At 49.9% G+C, this 24,848-nt stretch overlaps 1 protein-coding gene across 4 annotated transcripts in view; it reads right to left on the bottom strand.

Annotated features, from left to right (window-relative positions):
- ILF3 (interleukin enhancer binding factor 3) overlaps positions 1–24,629 on the bottom strand; it is a 28,297-nt gene extending 3,668 nt beyond the window's left edge. Inside the window, exons 1-18 of one of the 4 annotated variants that reach the window (XM_059389015.1) lie at positions 24,435–24,629; positions 12,267–12,365; positions 11,680–11,909; positions 11,345–11,522; positions 9,175–9,322; positions 7,631–7,722; positions 7,146–7,241; positions 6,338–6,449; positions 5,820–5,917; positions 5,140–5,251; positions 4,921–5,031; positions 4,168–4,367; positions 3,623–3,790; positions 3,075–3,212; positions 2,815–2,991; positions 2,568–2,721; positions 2,367–2,420; positions 575–1,921 (exon numbers count right to left, since the gene is read on the bottom strand). In XM_059389015.1, coding sequence (XP_059244998.1) covers positions 1,872–1,921; positions 2,367–2,420; positions 2,568–2,721; positions 2,815–2,991; positions 3,075–3,212; positions 3,623–3,790; positions 4,168–4,367; positions 4,921–5,031; positions 5,140–5,251; positions 5,820–5,917; positions 6,338–6,449; positions 7,146–7,241; positions 7,631–7,722; positions 9,175–9,322; positions 11,345–11,522; positions 11,680–11,909; positions 12,267–12,269 — 2,121 coding nt within the window. In that variant the 5' untranslated portion in view covers positions 12,270–12,365; positions 24,435–24,629 and the 3' untranslated portion in view covers positions 575–1,871. Of the gene's footprint in view, positions 1–574; positions 1,922–2,366; positions 2,421–2,567; positions 2,722–2,814; positions 2,992–3,074; positions 3,213–3,622; positions 3,791–4,167; positions 4,368–4,920; positions 5,032–5,139; positions 5,252–5,819; positions 5,918–6,337; positions 6,450–7,145; positions 7,242–7,630; positions 7,723–9,174; positions 9,323–11,344; positions 11,523–11,679; positions 11,910–12,266; positions 12,366–24,434 lie in introns of those variants that run through there. The other 3 variants (XM_059389016.1, XM_059389013.1, XM_059389014.1) reach the window with 3 other exon arrangements.
- Positions 24,630–24,848: the final 219 nt, after the last annotated feature.

Genomic DNA, 24,848 nt, shown 5'->3' with positions numbered 1-24,848 from the left:
CAGCGCTCACACGTGGGCAGTGGGGCTCCTGGCTCCTGGAGGAGGTACGGGGGCCTGTGGGCACACCTTTGCTGGTTGGTGCCGCCTCTTGTCTACAGACAGCCGGTGGCTACCCCGCTGTGCCCGGGGTGGGCGGCAGGGGGAGGGATCCTCCCACACAGCCCTTCCTTCCTTCCCATGTTTAGCACCAAGGGTCCCCCTGCCTTCTGGGCAGCGTGAATTTGGGCATCATCGATTGCCTCGCACCTGCGGGAGATGTGCACCCCACACTGCCAGGTCCTGGGCTGTTGAACAGTAATTTGGATAAAACTGATCTGTTACATCAGTTTACTCGCTTCAGGCGGCCTCCTCCACCCCTCCACCCGCCCCCATCAAAAAGCCAAAACACCAAGGAGAGAGACACGGTCCACAATGCGAGAGCGCACACATGCGAAGGCCTGGCAAGGGGGCTGGAGGACAGGAGGTCCGCCTCAGACCCCCTCTCAGAACCCCGCCACCTCAGCCGCCCCCAGGCCTGAACTGAGCACCTCAGCGCCCCTCCTCAAGCACAGGAATGAATGAAGACGCCGAGTACTGAGGACTTGTTACTTTAACATGTATTGATTAAAAAAAAATAAAGGGAAGGAGAAGTTTTCAACGTCATTTCAGGATAACTATTTCCTGGTATAAAAAGACATTATTCTCAAACAATAACTTTCTAAAAAAAAAAATACATCATGCAAAGTTTTAAAAAGTTTCACTGAATGTTTCAAACCTCTGGGAACAAATTATATAGTAACTGTTTTGACCATTTTTTGCCTGAAGAAACGCAAAATCTTGCAAGTCAACGCAAAGACAGGCTTTGCCGCACAGGACTACTGTTGACCAGAGCTCATCCGTGCTCTTTCCAGAAGGGCCTGCCACTGGGAAAAGTTAGAAACCCCAGCCTGCACCTTAAGGTGAGAGGGCAGAAGATTCCAGGCCTTCTGGAATCTATCATAGCTGCACACCCAGCAGCACGGACCCTGTGAGGCCGGCTCCTCACTGGAGAATTGGGCTACATATTAAGTCTTTCTGCTTAATTATTTTGAAGCCCCACTATAACAAATAAATTCTAGAATCCCATGCATTTGCAGCTGTGATCAGGACTTGCAAAATTCCACGTTCTCTCTCCCTTAAAGCCTGTCTGTTTCCTGCACTAATAATGGAAGCACAGTTTTGATACCTTTGAGAGTTCACCTCTAACTAAACCAGCCACAAAATACCACACCCCCAAACAAGAACCCACCAGAGCATTTACAAAAGGCGGGAGAGGTTAACTTAGCACAATGTACAATTCCCAATGTTCCCAACGTTTTACAAGCTTATTTAAAAAAAGGAAGAAAAAAAAAAAAAAAACAGTTGCTCTGGATTCAGATGTGATAAAATCGTTTTCATTACTGTCAAAGGCATCAACCAGATGTGGGAATTTGTTAAAAGGTTAAAAATTCATACAAAACCTGCTGTAAATTAAGACAAAGGTAGATTAAAATGCATCATTATCTGTCTCTTAAATAAAGTAATGCTTTCCATAAAAAGCAAAGGTGGGCTTTTGCCTTGATGCTGACCAACGCTGACTCTAGAATTCTGTGCAATTCTGCACAAAAATGCGTTCTCTGAAAATTGCTTTCCACTTATTGTGAACTTCAATATGACCAAGTTCAAAGGCAAATCACGATAAAAACTGCCATTGTCTTAAATTCTGCAGGCTAAGAGTTTCAGACAAGCTGCGGTGACAAGCCACGGTTGAGAAACCCAGTGAAGCACAGGGGCACAGCACGGACACTTTGGGTTTTGGAGTTCGAGAAAATTGGAGTAAAAAGTTGATTTTGTGTGCAATACTTTTAGATGCTCTAGGAAGACCCAAAATCATGATAGCCGTAGCAGTCTGTGAAAAAGTCACCTACAAAAGGGGGAGACAGAGCAGAGAAAAAAAATTAGAATTCTTTTGAAAAATGGCACAGAGCGCCACATTTGAAATTCATGTTTTAGATTTCTCTGCTCCTGTAACCCCCCAATGAAGGCTCCTTCTCAAGACAAGAGCTGTGCACTGTCAGGAAAAGCATCATCACAGGACTGGTGCTTCACATGGCTTAAAGCAGAGAAATTTAAAATTCTGACTCTTAAGGAAATTTCAAGGCACACAAATGCGTGTGTCAACATTTAAAGCACAAATTACACTTTTGCAGCACAGGGCTGGAGGACCATCTGCTCTAATTACTGAGAAAAGCTGTGGGCCACTCAACCTCAGGGAGGCTGCTACTGGTGGGCCGCCCTCTCCTAACTCAGGCGTGGGAGCTGAGCTGTAGCTTCTCCCCAACCTCAGACAAAGAGAAACACACACTTACTGTAGCCTGCTGTTGCCGAGTTGCCTCCGTACCCATAGCTGCCATACCCAGCGCCTGGAAAGGAACACACAGGGTCACGGGGGTGGCAGATGAGTCTGCCCTGCCCCTGCCTCTCCCACCGTCTCGGCCCAAACCCAGGGCCCCACGTGCTCCAGGGAGCCAGTGGGGTCCGCAGGGACGACACAAGGCCAGGCTCCTCACCAGCATTCATGTAGCCTCCATGGTTGGCGCCACCAAATCCTCTCCCTCGACCTCGACCTCGGATGTTCCCTCCTCTTCCCCGCCCTCGAAGGTTCGGGGGCGGGGGCACTTCGTTGTGCATGGGGCCTCCCATGCCAAACCCAGGGTTATGTGGCTGTGGGGAGAGAACAGAGACGGGCGGCGTTCACCTCGCACTCCGACCGCAGAACTCGGGCTAAGGCCAGAGACGGCGAGGCCGACCGCTTACCTTAGCAGCAAATTTCGGTCCCCCCCTGACGGGCACAGGGGCTCTCTTCTTCTTGTTGGCCTCCAGGGCGAGAGGAGCATCTGGGAACAGCTTTTCTAGTGCGGCAAGAGCGGCATATGCTTTTGCCACCTTTTTGTTCGAGCCAGCACCCTGAAATTTCTGTCCATCCACCTCGACCTGGGAAGAACAGACACGTGTCAGAATGGCCCCGTGCCTCCCCCCCAAAGCAGGAGTTAACTCCTGGGGAGCTGACTGCTCACCTCCATGACAAAGCGCTTGTCGTGGCTGCCCCCGGTCTCGGAGATGAGCTCGTACTTGAGGCCACGCCTCTTTTCGTTAAGTTCCATAACAGGGTTCTTGCCATGCTTGGTCAGGATCGGCCCCTGCTGTTTTACGTTCTCAGGGAAAGCAGAAAAGAAAACCAAAAAACTCAGCTAAGGGCTTTCCGGCACGTGGAGGAGGGCAGCTGCCCCCGACAGGACAGAGGCCCTCCGCTCCACCTTCCCTGCTGTCACTCACTTCCCTCGCCTCCCAGCAATGCGACCACCTCCACGGGCACCCTATCTCTGGGGAATGGCCTGACTTCGGCTGACGACCACCCCACTGCAGCCCCGGGGGCTGGGCCGGCATCAGCAGGGGCCCTCGTGGTGGCGGCTCAAAGGCTCACCCCCGGCTCCCTGTGTAGGCCCCTGGACTGGAAGCTACCGTTGCGAGGGAAGTAACGAGAACCAGCAACCACGCTGGCTCCCAGGACACAGAGCTGCCCGCGGCATCCCGTTGGGCATGCCGGCCCCTACCACGTGCTCACCTCGGCGGTGGGATCAGAGGGGAAGGCAGTGCTGGGGGTCGAAGCAGCTTCCACCACAGGCGGAGGGGCCAGCACGGCCGGCTTTGCTTCCGTCTCTTCAGCAGAGTCCTCCCCCTTGCTAGAGTCTCTGCCTTCCGCGCCGGTAGGCAGGCCCATGTCCTGTAACACCTGTCAGAGGGACACCCACGAAACTCACCAGTTAGGGATGGGGACTCAAGCACCAGGGTCATCTACGCAGACCTCGCCCCCTCCCCCGGATCCGGAACCAGCAATCGGAGGCTGTCCCCCACCCCCCAGATCCCTGACGCCCAGCTACATTCAGGGACTCTCTGCCTGTCAACCACAATGATGAAGCTATCCTTCCACTTGTGACTTGGAAGACATTTAAAAACTACTTATCTCCGTGTTCACACGCCCTCCCTAAGCTCGGTGTTATCCACACTGAGGGTTTCTATGGCCCAGGACTGCTCGACAGGAGCTCTAATGCACAAGCACTTTGCTGCACGGTGAACGAGCATGCAGTGCCTGACCCCACCCATGCTTACCTTAACGGCCACGTGCAGCTTGGCAGTCTTCTTGGATGGCCCAGAGGCCTCAAATGAGTTGCCATCCACCTCCACAGACATGGTAAAGATGGGGGCGTGGACTGGGCCCGTCTGGGAAACCAGCTTATACTGCAGCCCCGGCTTCAGCTGGTTGAGTCTCATGAGTGCATTCATAGCTTGGGGAGGCTCTGCCTTCTCCTCTGCAGAGACAGAACACCAGCAGGGTTCCAGACCATCAGTCGGCGTTCCCCGGGCTGGGGGGAGGAATCACCCCGAACCCGCTCCTGCGGCGCGGCACGGCAGGGCACAGCACGGCGGCCTGGAAGCCTGCCCCGGCCAAAGCCTCCCCCACGCTGCTCCCAGAACGTCCACCCCACCTGCGTGCCAGACCCACACTATAGTCTGTCCAGGACGGTTGCCCTATCCTGCCTGAGAAAACTAAGGAAAAAGCAAGCATCTCGGGACGCCTGGGTGGCTCAGTTGGTTGGGCAGCTGCCTTCGGCTCAGGTCATGATCCCAGTGTCCTGGGATCGAGTCCCGCATCGGGCTCCTTGCTCGGCGGGGAGCCTGCTTCTCCCTCTGCCTCTGCCTGCCATTCTGTCTGCCTGTGCTCGCTCTCTCCCCCTCTCTCTCTGATAAATAAATAAAATCTTTATAAAAAAAAAAAAAAAAAAAAAAAAAGCAAGCATCTCACCACTTTGGGACTTAATTGAGCCTGAAGACACGCTACGGACTAGAAACAAACACCAGTACCTTTCTTCTGAATCTTCTTCTTCTTTTTACTGGGAGACTTCTCCTCCCCATCTTCTTCCATCGGGCGTTTCATGGGCGTAATGGCATAGGTGGTGCTGGGGGGGATTTGAACTGAAGGAAGAGATCACAACAGAGAAGGCTGAGACTCCCTCCCGTGCTCCTGCCAGCAGATCGCGCCAACGCCAGCAAGCTGGGGCCAGGCCCCCGGGGCGAGCTTACCTGTGTAATCCACTGGGTTTTCATTCTTTGGTTTCTTGGGCATCTTAGAAGGCAGAGGGTCCATACCCAGAACTTTATGGAGCTGGCCAAACGCAGCAAGTCGCAGAGCATGCTGGAGAAGGGGAAGAGGACCTGACTCAGCCGCCCTGTGCTCCCCACCAAGGTGTGTGTGCTCGCTAATGCCTTCTGGAATGGGTGGGAGCTGAGGGGATTGCTAACGGTCTCCCCTACAACAGCAAGGGGTCCCCCAACAGCCAGAGGAGGGCCTGACTGCCAGGGCCCAACCTTGCTGTGGGGGAAGGCCTGCCTGTGACCACCCCCCTCAAGAGGAATACAGGAGACCCCAACCTGGGGACTGGTTGCCACACGGAGCCACGTGGTGGGTCTGCAAGGGAAGGACCCTGGAGCAGTGCACACAGTAAATACATCTCCCTGCTGAACTCGGTGTCCGAAAATAGCACTCGAGCAGGCTGAAGGAACAGGAGACAACCACGCGTGGCGCCAAGGGAAAGAAGCAGCCCAGATTGGGGCGCCCTGTATCAGGCACAATCCCTTCTCCTTCGGTCCCCAACCTGAGCCTACATGTCCAGTGGCTACCCTGAGAATACCCAGTAACGGAACTGGAAGCCAGTGATTACAGACTGGGTAAGGGCTCACGTTGGCAATGGCGATGACTATACCTGCGCACTCTGTGTGATATCTTCCCGTTGCTGTCTGTCTAGATGCCCAATAGCATCAGTGGCTTCTTTTTCACAAGGGTCATAAATGCCAGAACCATCTGAAGGCAGGAAACAAGGAAGATATGCAGAGGATTATCTTTTAGCATCTCGGAAGAGTTGTGCTGGCTGAGGGGACCAGGTGCGTTACCCCCCACGCCCCATCCACACCCAGCTCTGGAAAACACGCTGAGCTCGGTGACCCACTCGGCGTCCAGCCCGTGAGAGAAATAATTCACGTGTCTCAGAGCAAGGAGCTCGCGTGGGAGTGGGTCACCATCGCCCCGGATCCGCCCTGAGTCACAGCTGCGGAGCCGGCACAGGGCTGGATATGATGGTGCAAGAGGGGAGTCGCATGCTTCGGCCCTAGGGGGACATGGGGCTGCTGCTGCCCTAACCCGGTCAGGGGAACCACCAGGAAGTGGCCTTGGGGCCTCAATCCCTGTCCTTTCCCTGCAACCTGCAAAGCACAAGGCCCCAACCTGGCATCACGATCCCCGACGCCAGGCACTCCAGCACTCTCCGCAGGGCCTCGCCGGCACCCATTGGTCTGTTGGCTGTGCCGATGGATTTCTCACAGAGAAGCTCAAGGGGCTGAAAGGCAAGAGGGACAGTTAGCACCACTGTCCAGGAAGCGATCAGCCGACGCTGAGGAGTTGTCACTGGGTATGTTTTTTGGGGGGCAGGGGTGTCTAAGCCCTCCAATTTCACAAGTTGGGGGTGGTCAAAGCCCTCAAAGATCACAAGATAAGGATGAACCAAAGTCAGGACAACTAGAGCCCGGCTTGGTGACTTTTCCTTAAAAGAATGAACACTAAATCTGTCAGACTGTGTGAGCTAAGAGGCAAAGCAGGAACTGTTACCTAGATACTTATACATTTATTACGTAGCCACTTCAAAATACAAAAACCAATCTTAACTGTGGGCTGTTGACAGACAGGCAGCTGGCCAGAATTGGCCTATGGGCCCCACTCTGCTGACCAGCATCCACGAGAAGCTATAAAAATGCTTCTTCACAGTAAATGTGCTACCTGGCCAGCGCCCTTCCCTAGGCTGAGCTATGTGTCCACCATGGCGGGCGGTGGGGGGTGGGGACGGACATCCTGGTCTAGCTCTCACCCCTTGCCCGAGGTGTGGCACAAAGTAGTTCTCAATAAATGGCTAATAAGGGATGCAGTGGCCATGGCCCAGAAGGCCACTCCAGTCCAGTTACTGTAACATATTCCTGGGATACGGGAGAAATCTCTACACACACAAACCCCAAGTGTCCACAGCTATAAGGCGCCTTACCCATCCTCTGAGGGGACCCCAGGTGGGCACGCGGGTACACAGGTCCCTCAGGACCCGGATGACAATGACACACGACTTCAGCCCGTTGGCTCTGGCCTAGAGAACAAAGCACAGGCTCTTTACACCAAGGAACCTCCCTTAAATACAAGGCAAACATGAAAAACACAAGTCTCAGGGTGCTACTTTGTCAAGGGTAAACGGTGAACGGTCAAGACCATCAAGTGTGCGGTCAGCAGAGGTTTCACCGGGTGGACAAGAACAATGTTACTCTTGGCACAAAGCAGCAGCAGCCCACCTACTCAGTCACAAGCCTCCTTTGGGGACGTCAAATTTGTCTAAGCGCGCTCTGTTAGCAACTGCACGCCAGCAGGTGCTAAGTTCGGCACGGCGGTCTTCAATGTTACCGAAACTTTATGGTGAAAGTTAGCCAAGTTAAAACTTAGGAATTCTCTACCAAAAGACAAATAGAAGAACAAAATGCAAACCTGGAACCACTTGGCGTGTCGGAGGGACGCCAAGGCAGCAAGGCATTTCTGCCTGTCCAGAACGTCCGGGGGATCGTTGACTGATAGCGTTTCTATTCATGGATGGAATAAGAAGACAAGGTACAGTTTGACCAAGGGGTTTCTGTCAGGTGGAAAGGGGATGTGGCAGCTTCCTAAAGGGCAGCTGAGGCTCCCAGAATCTCAAGTCATCTCCACCCTAGACCAGGGAAGGAGAAGCTCGAGTGCATTTAACTCTGCCCTGAGGAGATCGTAAAAATCGGAGGCCCCTCCAAAAAACAAAAACAAAAACAAAAACAGAAGTGGGAAGTTACTCTAAAAGGAATAATCCCATGGAGGGGAAGGGGACAGATAGGTGGATCCTATCTTCTAATAGACAATTACCTTGCTTCCTCCCCATGAGCTCCCAATAAATTAGCTATGCTAAAAATTTCAATAGCAAAAATCCCCCCCAAAAAAACAAAACCAAAAACCAAAAACAAAAAACAAAAAACCCCAAAAACAAAAAAACCCCCAAAAATAAAAACAAAGCAAAAACCCCCCAAAAACAAAAACAAAAACACCATAATAGGTGGGGGGAGTGGAAATGAACTCCCTCTCTGCTTCCCACAACGGCCATCCCCTGAGGCATCTGCAGCAAAGGGGACCACCTCCGCCCACCAGGCGGGACTGCCCTAGCCCCAGCCCTTGACAGAGAGAGTCCTGTTGGTCAAAGGTCCAGCGTCCCTAAATCGATAATTGGAATCAGGTATGAGAACCAAAGGTAATCAAAGAATAGCAACAAGGGCGCAAGGTGTGAGCCTCTGCTGCAGCAGAACTGGGGCGCGTCACCTCCACCCCCCGTGTGTCAGGGGTTTAGATAAGGCCTGCGACCTCCGCTCTGCGCTGCGAGAGCTCAGATTAAAAACAGTTTACACGCAGAAGAGACACCAGAGGGGCCCTTGGTGGCCTCTGAATTACGAAAGCGTTATGAGCCTCTGAGATTTTTGGTTTTGCAAATTACACAACTGTTTACAACTTTATCCAAAACTCAGTAGCAGCTCTTTGCATTCCAGTCCCGGCAGCTGATTATAGCGGCCCCTGGAAGCGGAGGAGCGAGGCGGCCCCTGGTTCTGCTGCAACACAAGCTGTCTGCACGACTCCAACATGATGTTCATGCAGAAACCATCTGGTTGTCTTCCAGAATTTACAAGCCATGTAAAATCACCAGGGACACACTTTTCCAAGGCCAGAGAACGCTCAACAGAAAAACCAAGTTAACACTGATGAGAACACTCAAGGATTCAGATAAAAAAAACAACAACAACGGTGCAATCCTCTAAGAAAAGTGCTACTCACTTTTAGTGCAACTGTTTTGTCAAACTCCCAAGTGCTGAAACTGCACGGGAGACGGGGTCTCAGAGTACAGGTGGTCAAAGCTACACCAACAGCCTTTTAGCAAAGCAGTCTAAAATTGAATAGCACGTTTGCCTGGTGAGGGCACACCAAGTTTCCACAGTCCTGCTGGCCTTTCTCAGCCTCCCTACCTCCAGCTAATACTTTCTCCATTTCTTCTCTGACAACGGGGGATGTCAGATGGATGGTCAGGGACAACGGAGGCTCTTTTGTGTTTTTTATCACAATTGCAGCATCGTCAACAGACTGGAGTATTTCGTACTTGTCTTCTGTGACCGCCTACAAAAGAAAATGCAACTTTCAAACACACTTCCTCCCCAAGGCAGGCCATCAACAGCTCTGCCTTGCGGGTTACCCCAGCACACGTGGCAGCTTCTTGGATGGAGATGGGATAGCGGTGCCTTCATCTAGGGGATCGGGACCTCCTTCCTGCCCACCAGGTCTCTGGCCATTTTCTGGGTACTCCAGAGCCGAGGTCTCTAACTACGCAGAGAAGTCATTTTTCACGGGGAGCTTCACAGTGCAATACCTCAGGGTCTGGGAGAAGGAGACAAGGGTGTGAATCCTCATTGTGTCGCGCGGGAGTTGTGTAACTCTGGGCAAGTCACTTCATCTCATTGAGATACTGGTTTCTAATGTGTAAAATGGAATTTGTGACAAGACCTACACCACCAGGCTGCAGGAGGCTTACACCGACACCATGTGCAAACACAACCCCCAGCACAGAGGAACCCACTGCTGGGGGCGGGGGGCAGCCATCAGTGTGGAAAGAGACGGTGTAGTAAGTGATTTGTGTCACAGGACGCATACACAGAAAAGCATGTACTTGCTGCTAATGCATGTGTCTATAAAATGACGTTCACCTGGCTTCTGCTTTCTCCTTTATACCAGCTTATGTGCCTTAATCAAGAAAATTCAAACTATCATGGTTTTTGTGAGGGGAAACATAAAGGCATTATCACGTTGAGGAGAGGACAAATGCAGACTGAAGAACCGGGGGTTTTTCTCCACCTCAGCACCAGGGACCCCCTGGGCTATGGGAACAGCCTCCGGCCTGCGGACACTGAGCACCCACCTCTGGCCCCCACCCAGTGGATCAGCAGCACCCCACTCCCCCTGCCGTGACAACCAAAACTGTCTCCAACTCACCAAATGTCCTCTGTGAGGGCCAAAACTGCCTCAGTCAAAAACCACTAATCAATAAAAATACACTCTATTTGTATCTTTCTTGAAAGACTTTACAAAAAGAGAAAAGAGGTCTTTCCTTTGGAAACATTTACAACAACGCAATTTTCATCAACAAATATACTTTATAGACAGGGATTAAAATTAACATAAAAATGACCACCAAAACAGGAAAGTTAGGGCTTCATCAACCTGAAACCTGGCTCTCCAGAAGTACCCACTGTACTGCATCAGCTCCACACTCAATTCTGACCTCTATCCCAAATCCCAAGTCATCAGGCACATGGGGAAAAAATAAAAAATCTATATTTACATTTGAAAACGAACAGTGTCTTTCCCTAAGGAATTCCACTTCTTGGTTTGGTTTTGTTACTTATTCTTCTGCTAATCCTGTTGCTGAATTGAGGGTGAATGTGTACCAAGGAGTTAGCACACAGTGGTGACGCACGGAGGTCCTGAAACCCCCGGACCCACAACCAGGGGTCCTGGGATCAACTACTCAGCTCCTCGCACCCCAGTGACATCTCCTGAAATACTCGGACAACAAAACCCTATCTTAAAGGATCATTACGGGGAGGAAACGTATAAACACATATAAATAAATACATAAACATAAGAATACCAACAGCATGCCTGACCCAGAGTCTGGTATAGTAAATAGTAAATGCACAAGAAATATTGAGGGTATTATTTATGCAACACTTTGGTAATGAAACACAAAGGCTGGTTTTTAAAAAGCTCTTGTGTCCAGTTTCGGATCAGGGAGGAAGAGTTAATCATTGTACCTTCTACCCAACCCTCTGCATACTCGCACATCCACCCCATTGGATGGAGCGTGGACTTAGGGCTGCAGTCTGGTACGGCCCAGCACACAGTAGGCACAGAGTCTTTCCCGGCTGACAGCGCCTGGGCCCATGGTGGTCAGTCAGGCGCCGTCCCAGAACCTCAGCAGCCCTGCAGCATCCTGCCGTCACCTCGGGGTCAGGCGTGCTCAAGCACATGCGAGGGGGGCTTTGCGGCGCGTCTCCCGATGCACAGCACAAGTGGCCTCTCTTCTGTCCCGCTGTCCTCGACAAGCGTGACCCGACCCCACCCCGGGGAGGCAGTCACACTCACAGCGAGCTGGATGGCCAGGTTGTCAGCCACCTTGTCCAGGAGGGCGGTTGTGGGCTTCTCCTTACAGAGCAGCACCAGCTCTAAATCCAAGTCCCCCTTGAGCAGCAGGCCCTTTGCCACGAGGCCCACGCGCATCACGCCGCGCAGGGTTCTGGTCATGTGCTCCGTCTTCTGCTCCCTGAGGGACACACAATGCATGCTCAGTGAGGGAGTCCACGCAGCCAGAACCCAGAGTCCCTGGAAAGGCTGGAGTTTCTTAGAAAAGGAGACGCTCACTCCGATGCTGGCCAATCTCTCTTGGAAGGCTCCCCACCCTCCCGGAACCTCACACGTACCCAGCCCCTTCTTTGGCCTCGTCCTCTGGGGGCACGTCCACATTCTCGGACTCCGCGTGCTCACTGCTGCCTTTCTCCTGCTCGTCTATCCAGTCGGACACGGCCTTGAGCGCCCTCTCTGTGTGCGACACCATGTTCTGGACCGCCTCCAGTTCCTCTTGGGTCGGATAAACAGAAGAATGCTTTGCCATCACATGGCGGTCGTCATTCACAAAAATTCGCATTGGACGCTGGAAATGTGAACACTCGGTTTAAAACCTTGCACAGACACCACACCCCCCTCCGGCTATCTTTCAGGCTGCCCAACTCAGAATTCTGCCTTATCACTTGTGTCAGAGTAGGCTGAGAAGCAGGACAACCAGATGGAACAGCTGTTCATTCTGGAGGCAGCTGAGAGGGGCCACACTCAACCTAACCTAAAACATTTGTATGTGTGTCTGTATCTGTATGAGTGTGAACTCTGACATGATGTAGTAGTATTTTGTAATTCAAAAAGTCTAATGAAAAAACAGGAGAATCAAATGCCTTGGGGAAATGCCACATCTCTGAATATCATGAATAAAGAAGTATGATTAAAAAAAACTTACCATCTTTACTTCTTTTTTCTGTAGTGTCTGGAAATCAAATGTTTGCTTATCTTTTCAAATTGTGACAGATTTCCTTGGTGTTATCAATACTTCAACTATCTATAAGATCAGAAAATCTTTTTAGTTTCAAATATTTCACAGATGGATGAATTTTAGCAGCCAGACGCTGAACAGGATGAAGGTCAGTGGTGCAGCCACAGGAAGGGGCCCTGTTAACCCAGGACACATTTTTATTCCAAGTAGTCACTGCTAAAACAGCTAATTATAAAATCCCATAAAAATGAAAACAGACCGACTTCCCACCCACATCCCGTAAATTTTCTATTTCATCTCCTTTCATCTTTTTTTAATGTAAAATATGCCAGTTTTTACAAATAAAGAAAAAAAATAAAAACCTATGAGCCTCCAATAAATGTTCAGCAAACTCTTGGTGCTTGAAGAAGGAAAAAGAGAAGGAGCGAGCTCTGGTCTTTGAAGGTAATGAAAAAGATGGGGGGGGGGGGCGCCGCCTAGGTGGCTCAGTGGGTTAAAGCCTCTGCCTTTGGCTCAGGTCATGGTCTCAGGGTCCTGGGATCGAGCCCCACATCGGGCTCTCTGCTTGGCGGGGAGCCTGCTTCCTCCCTCTCTCTCTGCCTGCCTCTCTGCCTACTTGTGATCTCTGTCTGTCAAATAAATAAATAAAATCTTTAAAAAAAAAAGAAAGAAAAAGACGGAAGGAAAGCAGGAGACAGAAAGCCAGTTTCTGTACTGGAAAGGCAAGAACTTTCTGCAACATCAGGTGGACGTAACCAAGGCTCCACGTGGCCACACCTGTGCGTTCCGTTTTGGAGGCCGAGAGAACGCAAGTGCGTGACAGAAGTCCTCAGGACAAGCACAGCTGTAATTACCATCTTGGGCTCTAAATAACAGGCTGACTACAACCTACTCAATTCCCACTCTGTGCAAACAGTCTGGTCCACACTGAAATCTTCCAAATGAGTAAACAACAACAACAAAATCCATCAGAGTAATATACAAGAGAAGAATGCGCGCCTCCCATCCAACCACACAACAGCCAGCTCCTTCAGTCTTGGTCAGTCACCAGCCAGGGCAGCAGGCCCCATTTGGAAAGGCACACATTTCAAGGACAAACCTGGACGTGATGGGCCAAAACAAGAATTTCCCACAATGCTTCAAAACTACCTAACAACCTAACTGCAAATCTGCAGGTTTCAAAGTGGAACTATAAAGCTGAAAGGTGGAATTAGAGGGGGCTACAGATAAGCAGGGGTCAAAGGCTATGCTGTGGGAGGGCTGGGGAGAGGAGTGAATCTCTGGGCTCCGCTCTGTCACCAAATGGGAGCTTCCGCACACACCTAGGCTTGCCTGTCCAGCCACTAGCCATGTGGCCCTCAAGTTTCCCTGCAGCTTCCTTCTACACCTGTGACACAGATACGGCCCCTCTACCTTTGCAGGAGGATTGAAAATTAAACAAGTCAACCCACAGAGAGCAAGCTGCACAAACCCCATGAACCCTTCACAACGGCACCAATTTCTTCTACCAACAAGATCTCTATTTGCCAGGTTGCCCTGGGCAGCTAAGCAGTGACTGACACACAAAGTGCATCCCGCATGAAAAAGTTCCCATTCCTTCACTTGGGAACATGGATATCAAGGCTGGGTTCAAAAAGAATGCTTTACCTGTTAGGTAGTATTTAAGATAAATTACGGTTGCAAGTACATTCCTGGTATCTGCTCTACAACATCCCAGGGAGGCAGGCGGTGGAGATGCGGACGGAGATAAAATGGGCCGGTGCAGTGCTGACCGCCACCGAAGCTGGGAGACGGGTATGTTGGGATTCACTTGTGATGTCTGAAAACTGCCATTCCGGTTCTTTCTTTAATTGCAGAACGGACTTACATACTCCTAATAAAAGCGCAGCCACAACACATCATTCAAAAATTCAACCAACACTCAAGATACCCAGAATCTCAACCGAGAAGCGGATTCCGAGAAATCACAGCCCACAGCCCATGCTAGACGGGCCCCACTCCTGGCCACGTCGACGCCGGAACTGCATCCCACTGAGTAGCGAAGGCTGATGCTCCAACCGTGCTGATTTACTCAACATGTATTTAGCACGTACTTTCTTCAGACGAGGCCCCAGGGTTGGCTTCCAGGACAGGGACAGACACCTCAGACAAGGGCCTTGCCCCTGTGGACCTGGCTGGCTGGCACAATGTAGAGAAGAAACTCCTGCCTTCCGAGACCAACAAGGTGCCAGGAGCCAACGTCTCACTGCACACTCACCAGCTCTTCGTGCTACGCTCCACCGCCACCACGAACATCAAATGTGGAGACTTTAAAAACAACAGAACTTAAACCAAGGCTTCAGAAGGCTAAGAGTTTTTCATTCCAGGTTTTACAGACCTGATATTGTCTAACTTTCTAAAAGGAGCTCCCCAGAGAGATGGCTAATTCAGCCCCTCACCACGGAACTGTGGGAGCCTGGTCACTTGCATATCAGAAAGCAAGGAAGCAGGGTGCCTGGGTGGCTCAGTCGTTTAACGCCTGCCTTCAGCTCAGGTCATGATCCCAGGCTTCTGGGATCGAGGCCCACATCAGGGTCCCCGCTTGGCGGGAGACCTGCTTCCCCCTCTCCCACTCCCCCTCCTTGTGTTCCTCTCTCTTGGTGTCAAATAAATAAATAAATAAATGTTTAAAAAGCAAGGAAGTGCTTGGACATTAACACAAGTCCAAAGGACAAGGAGTTGACTTGTAAAGGCTCCCATCAGCTACATTTGGAGCAACGGAATACAAAAGAAAAAAAAAAAACATAAAATGCGGGGCGCTTGGGTGGCTCAGTGGGTTAAGCTTTCTGCCTTTGGCTCGGGTCATGATCTCAGGGTCCTGGGATTGAGCCCCACTTGGAGCTCTCTGCTCAGAAGGGAGCCTGCTTCCCGTTCTCTCTCTGCCTGCCTCTCTGCCTACTTGTGATCTCTCTCTGTCAAATAAATAAATAAAACCTTAAAAAAAAAAAAAAAAAAAGAAAGAAACAAAGAAACATAAAATACTGCCGTATGTATGAAGTTCCAGAACAGCCAAACTGCTCAGCAGTTGCCCTGGACAGGTGGTGGCAGGGACACCTGGGAAGAGTGCTTTCAGAGTGATGGTCATGGTCTACATCTTGGTAGGGATGGAGCGTAAGCAGTGGTCAAAACTAAACGGTATACTGAACATGTGTGCATTACTTAAAAAACAAAACAACAAAAAAAACCCAACTATAACTAAATACTGGACTCTAGTTAATACTTAGATAGAGACCCCAATTTTCGGCCACTCTAAAAGGCATCATAAGGATAAAGTGGATTATATGGCAGAGGCATCCAGTAGATGCATATATAAATAAACGTGAACTGAACAACGACCAGAACAGACGGAGAGATGATGTATGAGACAAAACCGGAGCCAAATGTCACGGCAGAACCTAGGCTATACCCACAGGCAGCCGCTTACTTTAGAACTGTCACCTTTGGTGTATATTTGAAAATTTTCATCCTAAAATGTTATAAATATATAATCAAAACTGATTCCGCACCAAAAATGTACATAAAAGCTCGAGTCTGTCGTCGCACTTAATAAAACCCCCAGAACCTCACTTGCCACCACAGGAGGGGCCATCCCAGCTCCCTACTCTGAAAATGGTGAAGAGCAACTGAAGCCCACCCACAGCTGAGGTGGGCATCGCAACTCAGAATGAATGCCATCCGACAAAGAGAAAACAGGAGTAGAAGATCACTCTTCTACCAATGGGTAAAAAGATACTGTGTCACGGGGCGCCTGGGTGGCTCAGTGGGTTAAGCGTCTGCCTTCGGCTCAGGTCATGATCCCAGGGTCCTGGGCTTGAGCCCCACATCAGGCTCCCTGCTCACCGGGGAGTCTGCTTCTCCCTCTCCCTCTGCCTGCCACTCCCCCTGCTTATGGGCACAGGCAATCGTTCTCTTTCAGGCAAATAGATAAATAAAATCTTAAAAAAAAAAAAAAAAAAAAAAAAAAAGATTGTGTCAAAGGAAATGAGCCCACCGAAAGTACCTCACAGACATACACACGCCCCCAAATGCACCTGCCATCCTGCATGGAGGCCTCCCTCTGCTGCCTTCACCATTAAAACTCGAACGTGGGTGTGCCTCTGCTGCACGCGGCTGCAGCCCCTGAGCTTCCTCTGTTCCAAGCAGCAGGCCCCAGAAGGAACCCCTGAAGAGACCCACTGGGCTGTGGCTGGCCGTGACCACCACACCTGACCCCAACCTGTGGAACATTCAGCCCTGGAGCCCTCCTCCTTTAGACCGGGCCTTGGTGGTGATGCCTCCTGACTCAGGGACACAGAATTATGTGAGCTAAAACAAACACTGAAAACTGGAGACAATGCTCCTTTGCAGGCCAGCAAATCCAGTCTCCGTTGTCTCTATGAACCCGGATCCGTCATCCCAGCCGGCTTTTTCAGAAGCCAGCTGCTCTGGTCTTGAATACCAGGGCATCCAACTCATTAACAGACATAGGGGTCTTCTGGGCAAGCAGAAACCTCCTTTCCAAGATTTTTAGCGAAGAACACTGTTGGCGAGAAGCCCCCAACCCCGACCTACCCATAAGCAACACTCCACTGGCCCCTGCCAATCAAACTTTAAAAAGAAGCCACTCCAGCAACCACCTTTATGATTCAAAAATGGGGCATAAGGAAGCCCAATTTTTACCAGTCCAGCTTCTCTGAAAAGAAGCCAAAGCAAGGAACAGCTGGAGAGTGAAGAACTGGGGTTTTAAACGTGAACTTTGTGTGGCTGGGGATGTTCTAACAGGGATCAGGTTTCTTCTCGAATCCAGCCACGCACAACATGCAGAGTTACGGAAGTTTAAACCACAAAACCTTTCTGCTGCAGTGTGATGACCACATCTCTGACCTCTTGCTAATTAGAATGTGACATATGTGGCACTTGCTGTTGGAAAAAAAAAACACGCCCATCAGCATGCATGGATCAACAACCGTTTACAGAATGAATGGACAGGTGTAGTGGCAACACCCTCACAGGTACAGCCCCGCCTATCTTCCAGAGCTGATACCTCCTCTACCAGTGTATTTCCCGGAGTTCCTACCACTGTTCCAGAGACTCTGGGGAACTGTCTTGAAACAGATGCTCCTCTAAGAGACTGAAGAATTAGGCTCTGACATGTGCAAGGATCCACACTCCATGTCCAACTGCCCCATCTCTGGAGCTGTCCTGCCCTGGCATGTGAGGTGAAGTAATAGACACATGCTCCTCTCTAGTGACGCTACAAACCTCTACAGACTGACATCATCAAGGACACACGAAAAGTAAGTTTAACAAACCATTCAGTCAAAAGACACCTATCTAAAATCTGGTTATGAATGCCACTCTGAGAGATTTTAAAATCCAGCACAGATCTAACACCTAGTACAGTGATTCCCAAATCTGTCTGCAACGGTATTTTTACTGATCCACAAGGAGATATAAAGTTAGGAATAAAGATTTTCACAAATATTTTCGATTTTAAAAAGCACATCTTTTTTCCTCAAGAAAAGATGGATACAACGTACACTAATTACAAAGATATTTTTCTTGACTAAATAAAAAGTTGACAAATACAGATTTTTTTCCCCTTAAAAGGTTTCTGGAACTCCACTGTTGAGACCCCGGGCTCTAGGGCCACTGGTACTGTAGAGCACTCACGGATCTTGGGAGACAGAAGCCCCAGGTTTGTGCCTACCAGGGCTCTCCAACCTAGCACCTATGGGACCTTCCAGCAAATTACCTACCTATTCAGAGCTGGGTCAAACACTAGCTAAGATAAGAGTTGCAAATAGTAAGGATAAAAGGTGACTTTATGGAAAGATACTTCATTGACCATAAAACTACAAATGCAATGTATTAAAGGAGGAATTGCAATGGCTCTTGGATGAACCAACAGAAATGTTTAAGTCTGCCTGTGAGAGGACCGGACAGTAAAGTGTGTACCATGACTCCCAAGTGGGAATTGCCAAACCTCCTTTCCAACATCCTCTTCAAGAGGCAAAGGGGCGAAGTAAGTTAGTTTAGGAACTCTTCCACACCTGGCTGGGGAGGGGGACACACTCCACGCTGTGCAACCCTTCCTTGTTGGATTTTTTAAGGAGACTCTACACCCAGGACGCAGCCCAACGCAGGACTTGAAATCAAGTCCTGAGCAGAGATCAAGCGTCAGATGCTTAATCACCTGAGCCAGCCAGGTGCTCCTGATTTTTAATTTGGCATGCAATTTGTTCACTTCCCCCAAAGCATCCCCCACTCCAACCAGTGCAAAGAAAATAAGACCATTCCTCAACAGATGTGTCGTATACATGCGAATTCACAAACACGAATTATTTTAGTGGGTGAGGGCGGCACTTCTCGGTTTTTACAAAATTTTATTTTATTTAAATTAACATAGACTGTATTGCTAGTTTCAGTGATTCATCAATTGCGCGTTAACACCCCGCGCTCAGTACATCATGTGCCCTCATTAATGCCCACAGCAAAGTTACCCCCTCCCTCTTCCAAGGGCCACCCTCTTTTATTTTATTTTATTTTTTTTTTAAGATTTTATTTATTTATCAGAGAGAGAGAGCACAGGCAGACAGAATGGCAGGCAGAGGCAGAGGGAGAAGCAGGCTCCCCGCTGAGCAAGGAGCCCAATGTGGGACTCGATCCCAGGACGCCGGGATCATGACCTGAGCCGAAGGCAGCTGCTTAACCAACTGAGCCACTCAGGCGTCCCAGGGCCACCCTCTTTTAAATAAAACTTTTTTATTCTGAAGTAACTGTAGCTTCACATGCAGTTGTAAGAAATAACAGAGATCAAGTGTCCTCTGTAATCACCCCCCACCCTCGCCCTCTGCAATGGTAACATCTTGCAAACTACATAGTATAGTATCACAACCACAACAGACATGGATACAGTCAGACACAGGCCACTGCCAGCCCCACAAGGATCCCTCCTGTTGCAAGTGACTGGCCACACTCCCCTTCCACACACCCCATATGCCTAACCCTAAAAACCACTAATCCATTCACCATTCCTATAATTTTGGCACTCCAAGAATGTTATGTATGTGGAACTGCGGAGCATGCAACCTTTCAGCATTGGCTTGTTTCATGCAACATAACTGCTTCAAGACTCATCCAAGTTTTGTTATCAACAGCTGCTGCTTTCGGTTGGTGACAGCATTCCAGAGTATGGAGGCACCACTGTTTAACCATTACCCTCTGAAGGGCATGGCTTCCCGCTCCTGGCTATCAAGAATAAAGTTACTATGAACATTTGTGTATACATTTTTATGTGAACATAAACATTCATTTCTTTGGGATAAAAGCCCAAGAGTGAACTTGCTGGGTCACGTGGTAGTTGCCTATATGGTTTCCCAAGAAACCGCCAAGTGTATTTCCAGAGCCGAGATTTTAAAACAAATTCAAGTTAACCTCATCAAAATCAACTGAGTTCACCTTCTCTCCACTCCTGTCAGCTCACGCATCGCCTCTGTGCTGCTCTGGTCACTGGTGAGCCCTCACCGGGAAGGAAGCCTTTATGCCTTCCTGCAGACATTCTGCACAGGTCACCCACAGGACAAATGCTTATTAAGGCCTGCTACGAGCCATGGAGCTGGGATGGTTATTTCCACATTGTTAACATTTGGACTGCTTTTCTGAATTATGAGTACATACCAAGGATTATTAACTAGCAAAAAATCTAAATGTACCAAGAAGAAGCCAACCTAACTTGCAACATTTTATTCTTTACACATACATAGACTCAGGTAAGAAAAGGAGTCCAAAGGAAGCAACAGAAAACCAAGTGGCCTGGACGATTATCCCAGTAAGACCGAGCTTGAACCACAGTCCTAATGAAAACAGTAAGAAGGATGGCTCTTTGGGACGTTCAAGGAAAATTACAATGGATCTCAAATTGCAAACAGCATCACTTCTCACTAATCACCTAAGATTATAAAAATAATTTGGGGGGGTGCCTGGGTAGCTCAGTGGGTTAAAGCCTCTGCCTTCAGCTCAGGTCATGATCCCAGGGTCCCAGGATCAAGCCCCACATCGGGCTCTCTGTTTAGCCAGGAGCCTGCTTCTCCCTCTCTCTGCCTACTTGTGATCTCTATCTGTCAAATAAATAAATAAAATCTTAAATAATAATAATAATAATTTGGGACAAATTTACATACTCTCATAAGAGGATGCATGCTCCATTTTGTGACTAAATGATCCTCAGTGATCCCATATGGCACACAAGAAAATGGCCTGTGGACAACAAACTCACTTTCTTGTTAAAACTAGCAGCTCCATCTTCAATTTATTCATCCCATGAACACTTAATAAGAAAAAAACTTAAATTTCAACTGGACATTGCTCTCTCGAGACATGTGAAAATACACGATGTTAAAAGTCACTTCTAGGGGCACCTGGGTGGCTCAGTGGGTTAAAGCCTCTGCCTTCAGCTCAGGTCATGATCCCAGGGTCCTGGGATCGAGCCCCATGTCAGGCTCTCTGCTCAGCGGGAAGCCTGTTTCCTCCTCTCTCTCTCTCTGCCTGCCTCTCTGCCTACTTGTGATCTCTATCTGTCAAATAAATAAATAAAATCTTAAAAAAAAAAGTCACTTCTAAATTTCCAATCACAATTTATAGTGGGATCGCCTATAAAGTGCAACCTTGGGGAAATATCACAGGGATTTAATAGAGCATAAAATGGCAAGAAACAATTTTTACAAGTCGGTACACTGAAAAGGCTCCCTAACAAACACCTGTCCACCCCACTTTCAATATTGTTTCTGTAATGCTGCTAGTGCCACAAGAAGTCAGCACCCACTTACCCTAAATAACAGAGCAGAGAGGGAAGCTGGTCATTTCAGACAGAACTGTCAAGTGCTGCAGCAGGAATCTGAAGGAATCTCATCCCTTCAAGTCCCCTAACCTGCTTCACTGTGTGTAGACTCCTGTCAAACCACTATCTGCCTTTAGTTTCAAACCCCTTCACAGGAAATAGAAATCAAATTTTTTTCTCCCAGGACTTGGCTAAGATAAAAAGCACCCAATACGCATAGCCTGAAAAATCCTAACTCCCGAGGCTCCTGGGTGGCTCAGTGGGTTAAAGCCTCTGCTTTCAGCTCAGGTCATGATCCCAGGGTCCTGGGATCGAGCCCCACATCGGGCTCTCTGCTCAGCAGGGAGCCTGATTCCTCCTCTCTCTCTCTCTGTCTGCCTCTCTGCCTACTTGTGATCTCTGTCTGTCAAATAAATAAATAAATCTTTAAAATAAATAAATAAATAAATAAATAAAATCTTAAAAAAAAGAAAAGAAAAGAAAATCCCAACTCCCATGAAGGTTCAATCGAAGCAATATTCAGATAAAAAGTCATCCCTCTGGGGGCACCTGGGTGGCTCAGTGGGTTAAGCCGCTGCCTTCAGCTCGGGTCATGAACTCAGGGTCCTGGGATCGAGTTCCACATCGGGCTCTCTGCTCAGCGGGGAGCCTCTTCCCTCTCTCTCTGCCTGCCTCTCTGCCTACTTGTGATCTCTCTCCATCAAATAAATAAATAAAATCTTAAAAAAAAAAAAAACTCATTAAAAAAGTCATCCTTCTGTGAGACACACATGCATTTAATACCAGGTAGTGACATTTACAGTTCCAAACTGCACAAGGTTCATCAACTTACTGACAAAACGTAAAAGGAGGGCAAACCCAAGGAGTGCATAAACCCAAGTTCCTTGGGTAAGGGTATTATTCCTCTGAGTCATAAAAGGTGAAATCAGGAGGAACTGGGGAGAAGGATGAGAGAGGTAAATAAGAGGGAGTTGATCCAGCCCAAAGAAAACTTTTTTCCTTTTTAAAAGATTTATTTATTTATTTATTTATTTACTCGGGGGGGGGGGGCGGGAGAACACAAGCAGGGACAGTGGAGGAGGGAGAGGGAGAACCAGGCTCCCCACCCAGCAGGGACCCAGAATCACGACCTGAGCCGAAGGCAGACACCCACCAAGCCCCCACAGAAAACTTATAAAGAAAGCCTTTTTCAGAAAGTCATTTCCAAGCCCCACATCTTGCTATGGACAAGCCTACTGCTTACTCAAACAGAAGAGGCTTAAAGACTTACAGAAAGCTCTTTCCTCATCACTGACTCCACCTGTTCCTACCTAGAGACCTTAAGCAGGGGAGCATGAAAATGGGCGCCAAATAAGTGACATCCAAGTATTAGCAGCCGCTCTTTTTGACAGGAAGAATTTAAGAAAAGGAAGAAACAGCCTTAGATTCCTCACTCTCTGTAATATGGACCTCAGAAAACAAAAACAGAAACAAAAAGCCTCTAAAATATACTAAAAGAACAAAAAGAAAAAAATTTTTGCCTAAAGGCACTACACAAATACAATCAGGAAAAAAAAAAAAAAGTGCGATTAGGTACCACTCCACTCCAGAAGAGTGTGATTCCCAGGCTTGCCCAAGCTCTAGGAGAGTAGAGAAACTCTGATACACCCGTACTCAGTGCTGGCAAGGCCAAGCCTGGTGGTAACTGCCAGCCTCCAATCAACTCCAAACACTAGGGCCTGCAGAGATTCCATTCACAAATCCCAGGGTTCAGGATCTGCTCACATGGCCAACAGACAGCTCAGGGAGACGAGCCCAGGACTAGGGACAGGAGCACCTGCCAGTACCCTGGGGCCTGTTTTTCTCTTTTCCAGCTGTAATTGAGTTTCTGGTTCCCACACTTCATTCACAGCCTCACTGGCTGCTGTTACCTACATCTCACAAGACCACACACAAAGCATCACACACAAAGCATAGTGGCAGCAATGTGAGCAATCCGCGGAGATTCCCAACCACAACTCTCTGAGAAAAAAAAAAAGAGTCTGCAGCCCTCAATTTGAGCACCAACTTTGGATGGCACCTTAGGTTTTCCTGTGGAACCCAAATCTGCCACCACACCGCTCACTTTAAAGAGGAGAGAATCCTAAGCAATCGGAAAAAGATTCAGACCACTGAAATACCTAAGTCCTGAAAAGGAAGGCTTCTCAGAGGAAATGGGCACTCCCTTACTCATCTTTCATGTCCCCTGAGGAGAATCCCAAGCAACGGGTCAATCAATTTTGGAAATACTGAGAAGAGATGGCTTATCTCCCCCCAAACTCTGAACTGGGGAAGAGCATGCTGATCACTGTACATCCCAGATAATTCATCCAGGTGCAGTATTAACTGGGGCAGAACTTTAACTCAGTCCCTCAACTACGTGAGAAAATAATGTAGAAAATCGTTTTAGGCTCTCAAGTTTGGGTCACAATCTTCCAAGTTTCAGCATACCCAAATATCGCACCAGATCACCATTTTGACGAAGGATGCAAATCCTAAGCAATCTGGGGACAATTCATCATCAGTGAAACACCTGAACTAAAGAAAGGGAAAGCTTAAACCCTCCGCCAAGAATGGGTACTGATCTGGGGAGGCCTGGCTGACTACAGATTTGGGAACCCCATGCACCGACAAAGGCCTCCTAGGCAATCAGCGTGGGAACAGGGTTTCTGGGAGGAGGTCCGCGTCTCCACGCCATGTAAGGACAAAGGCGGCGACATTTCCCGCCTCGGGAACCTGGGACTCTCCTGGAACCCGGGACGGGACTGGGACAAAGACCAAAAAGGAACAAGGAGGGGGGTCGCCCCTGCCGCGCCAGCCAGGATGCTACCGGCCAAGGGGGGTGTGTGCTCCCGGCACGTGCGCGCGTGCGCGCGGGGCGCCGCAACAGACAAAGCCGGGCCCGGGGGACTCGGCGGCGGGGGGCCCGGTGCGCGCGCACCCCCCGCGCGAGGCGCCGCCGCCGGCCGAGGGGCCGCGAGGGGGGGCGGATGCGCGCGCACCGGGCCCTCGCCGCCGCCGCCGCCATTTTGTTTCCTCGGCACAATGGGGGAGAGTAACGGCCGAGCGCGGGAGCGAGACTGGCGAGGGAGGAATGAGACAAGCGCTGGGGCGAGGGAACCGGGCGTAGGCGGGGAGCGCGGGGCGCCTGAGGCCCTGTCACCGCGACCCCTCAGCCCGGCCCGCGCTGAGTGGGAGGACTGGCGGGGGGAGGGGCAGAGGCGGGAATGGGCCCCCGCCGCCGCCACATTGACGCTTACCTTGTCGGCGTTCCCTTCCCCGACCGCAACCGCCGCTGCCGCCCTCCTGCCACAGCCCGCCGGGGTCTCCCCCCAAAAACCACGCGGTGCGCACCGGGCTGCTGAGTCCAACTGCAATGGCGAGAAGAGGAGGAGGAGGAGCCGGGACCGGGGGCGAGCGGGCGGGCGGGCGCGCGCCGGGGAGGTGCGGGCCACGTGATCGACTGGAGCCCCGCCCCCTGCCGCCGCGTTGCCGCTTGACGCAGGCCGAGCCCGGGAGGGAGGGAGCGACGAAAAGAGATAAGGCGGGCTTCAGTCACGTGGCAGGAGCGCAGCCGTTGCGTTGTTGGTCACGTGGCATAAAAACGTTACCTCTTTTCGAGTCCTTGGTCATGTGATAGTGGCTTACGCAGAGGGTTCCTTAGCCACGTGACA

This window comes from Mustela nigripes, chromosome 2, assembly GCF_022355385.1.
Source record: "Mustela nigripes isolate SB6536 chromosome 2, MUSNIG.SB6536, whole genome shotgun sequence".
Classification (NCBI taxonomy): domain Eukaryota; kingdom Metazoa; phylum Chordata; class Mammalia; order Carnivora; family Mustelidae; genus Mustela; species Mustela nigripes.
This window is presented reverse-complemented; position numbering and strand designations above follow the sequence as displayed.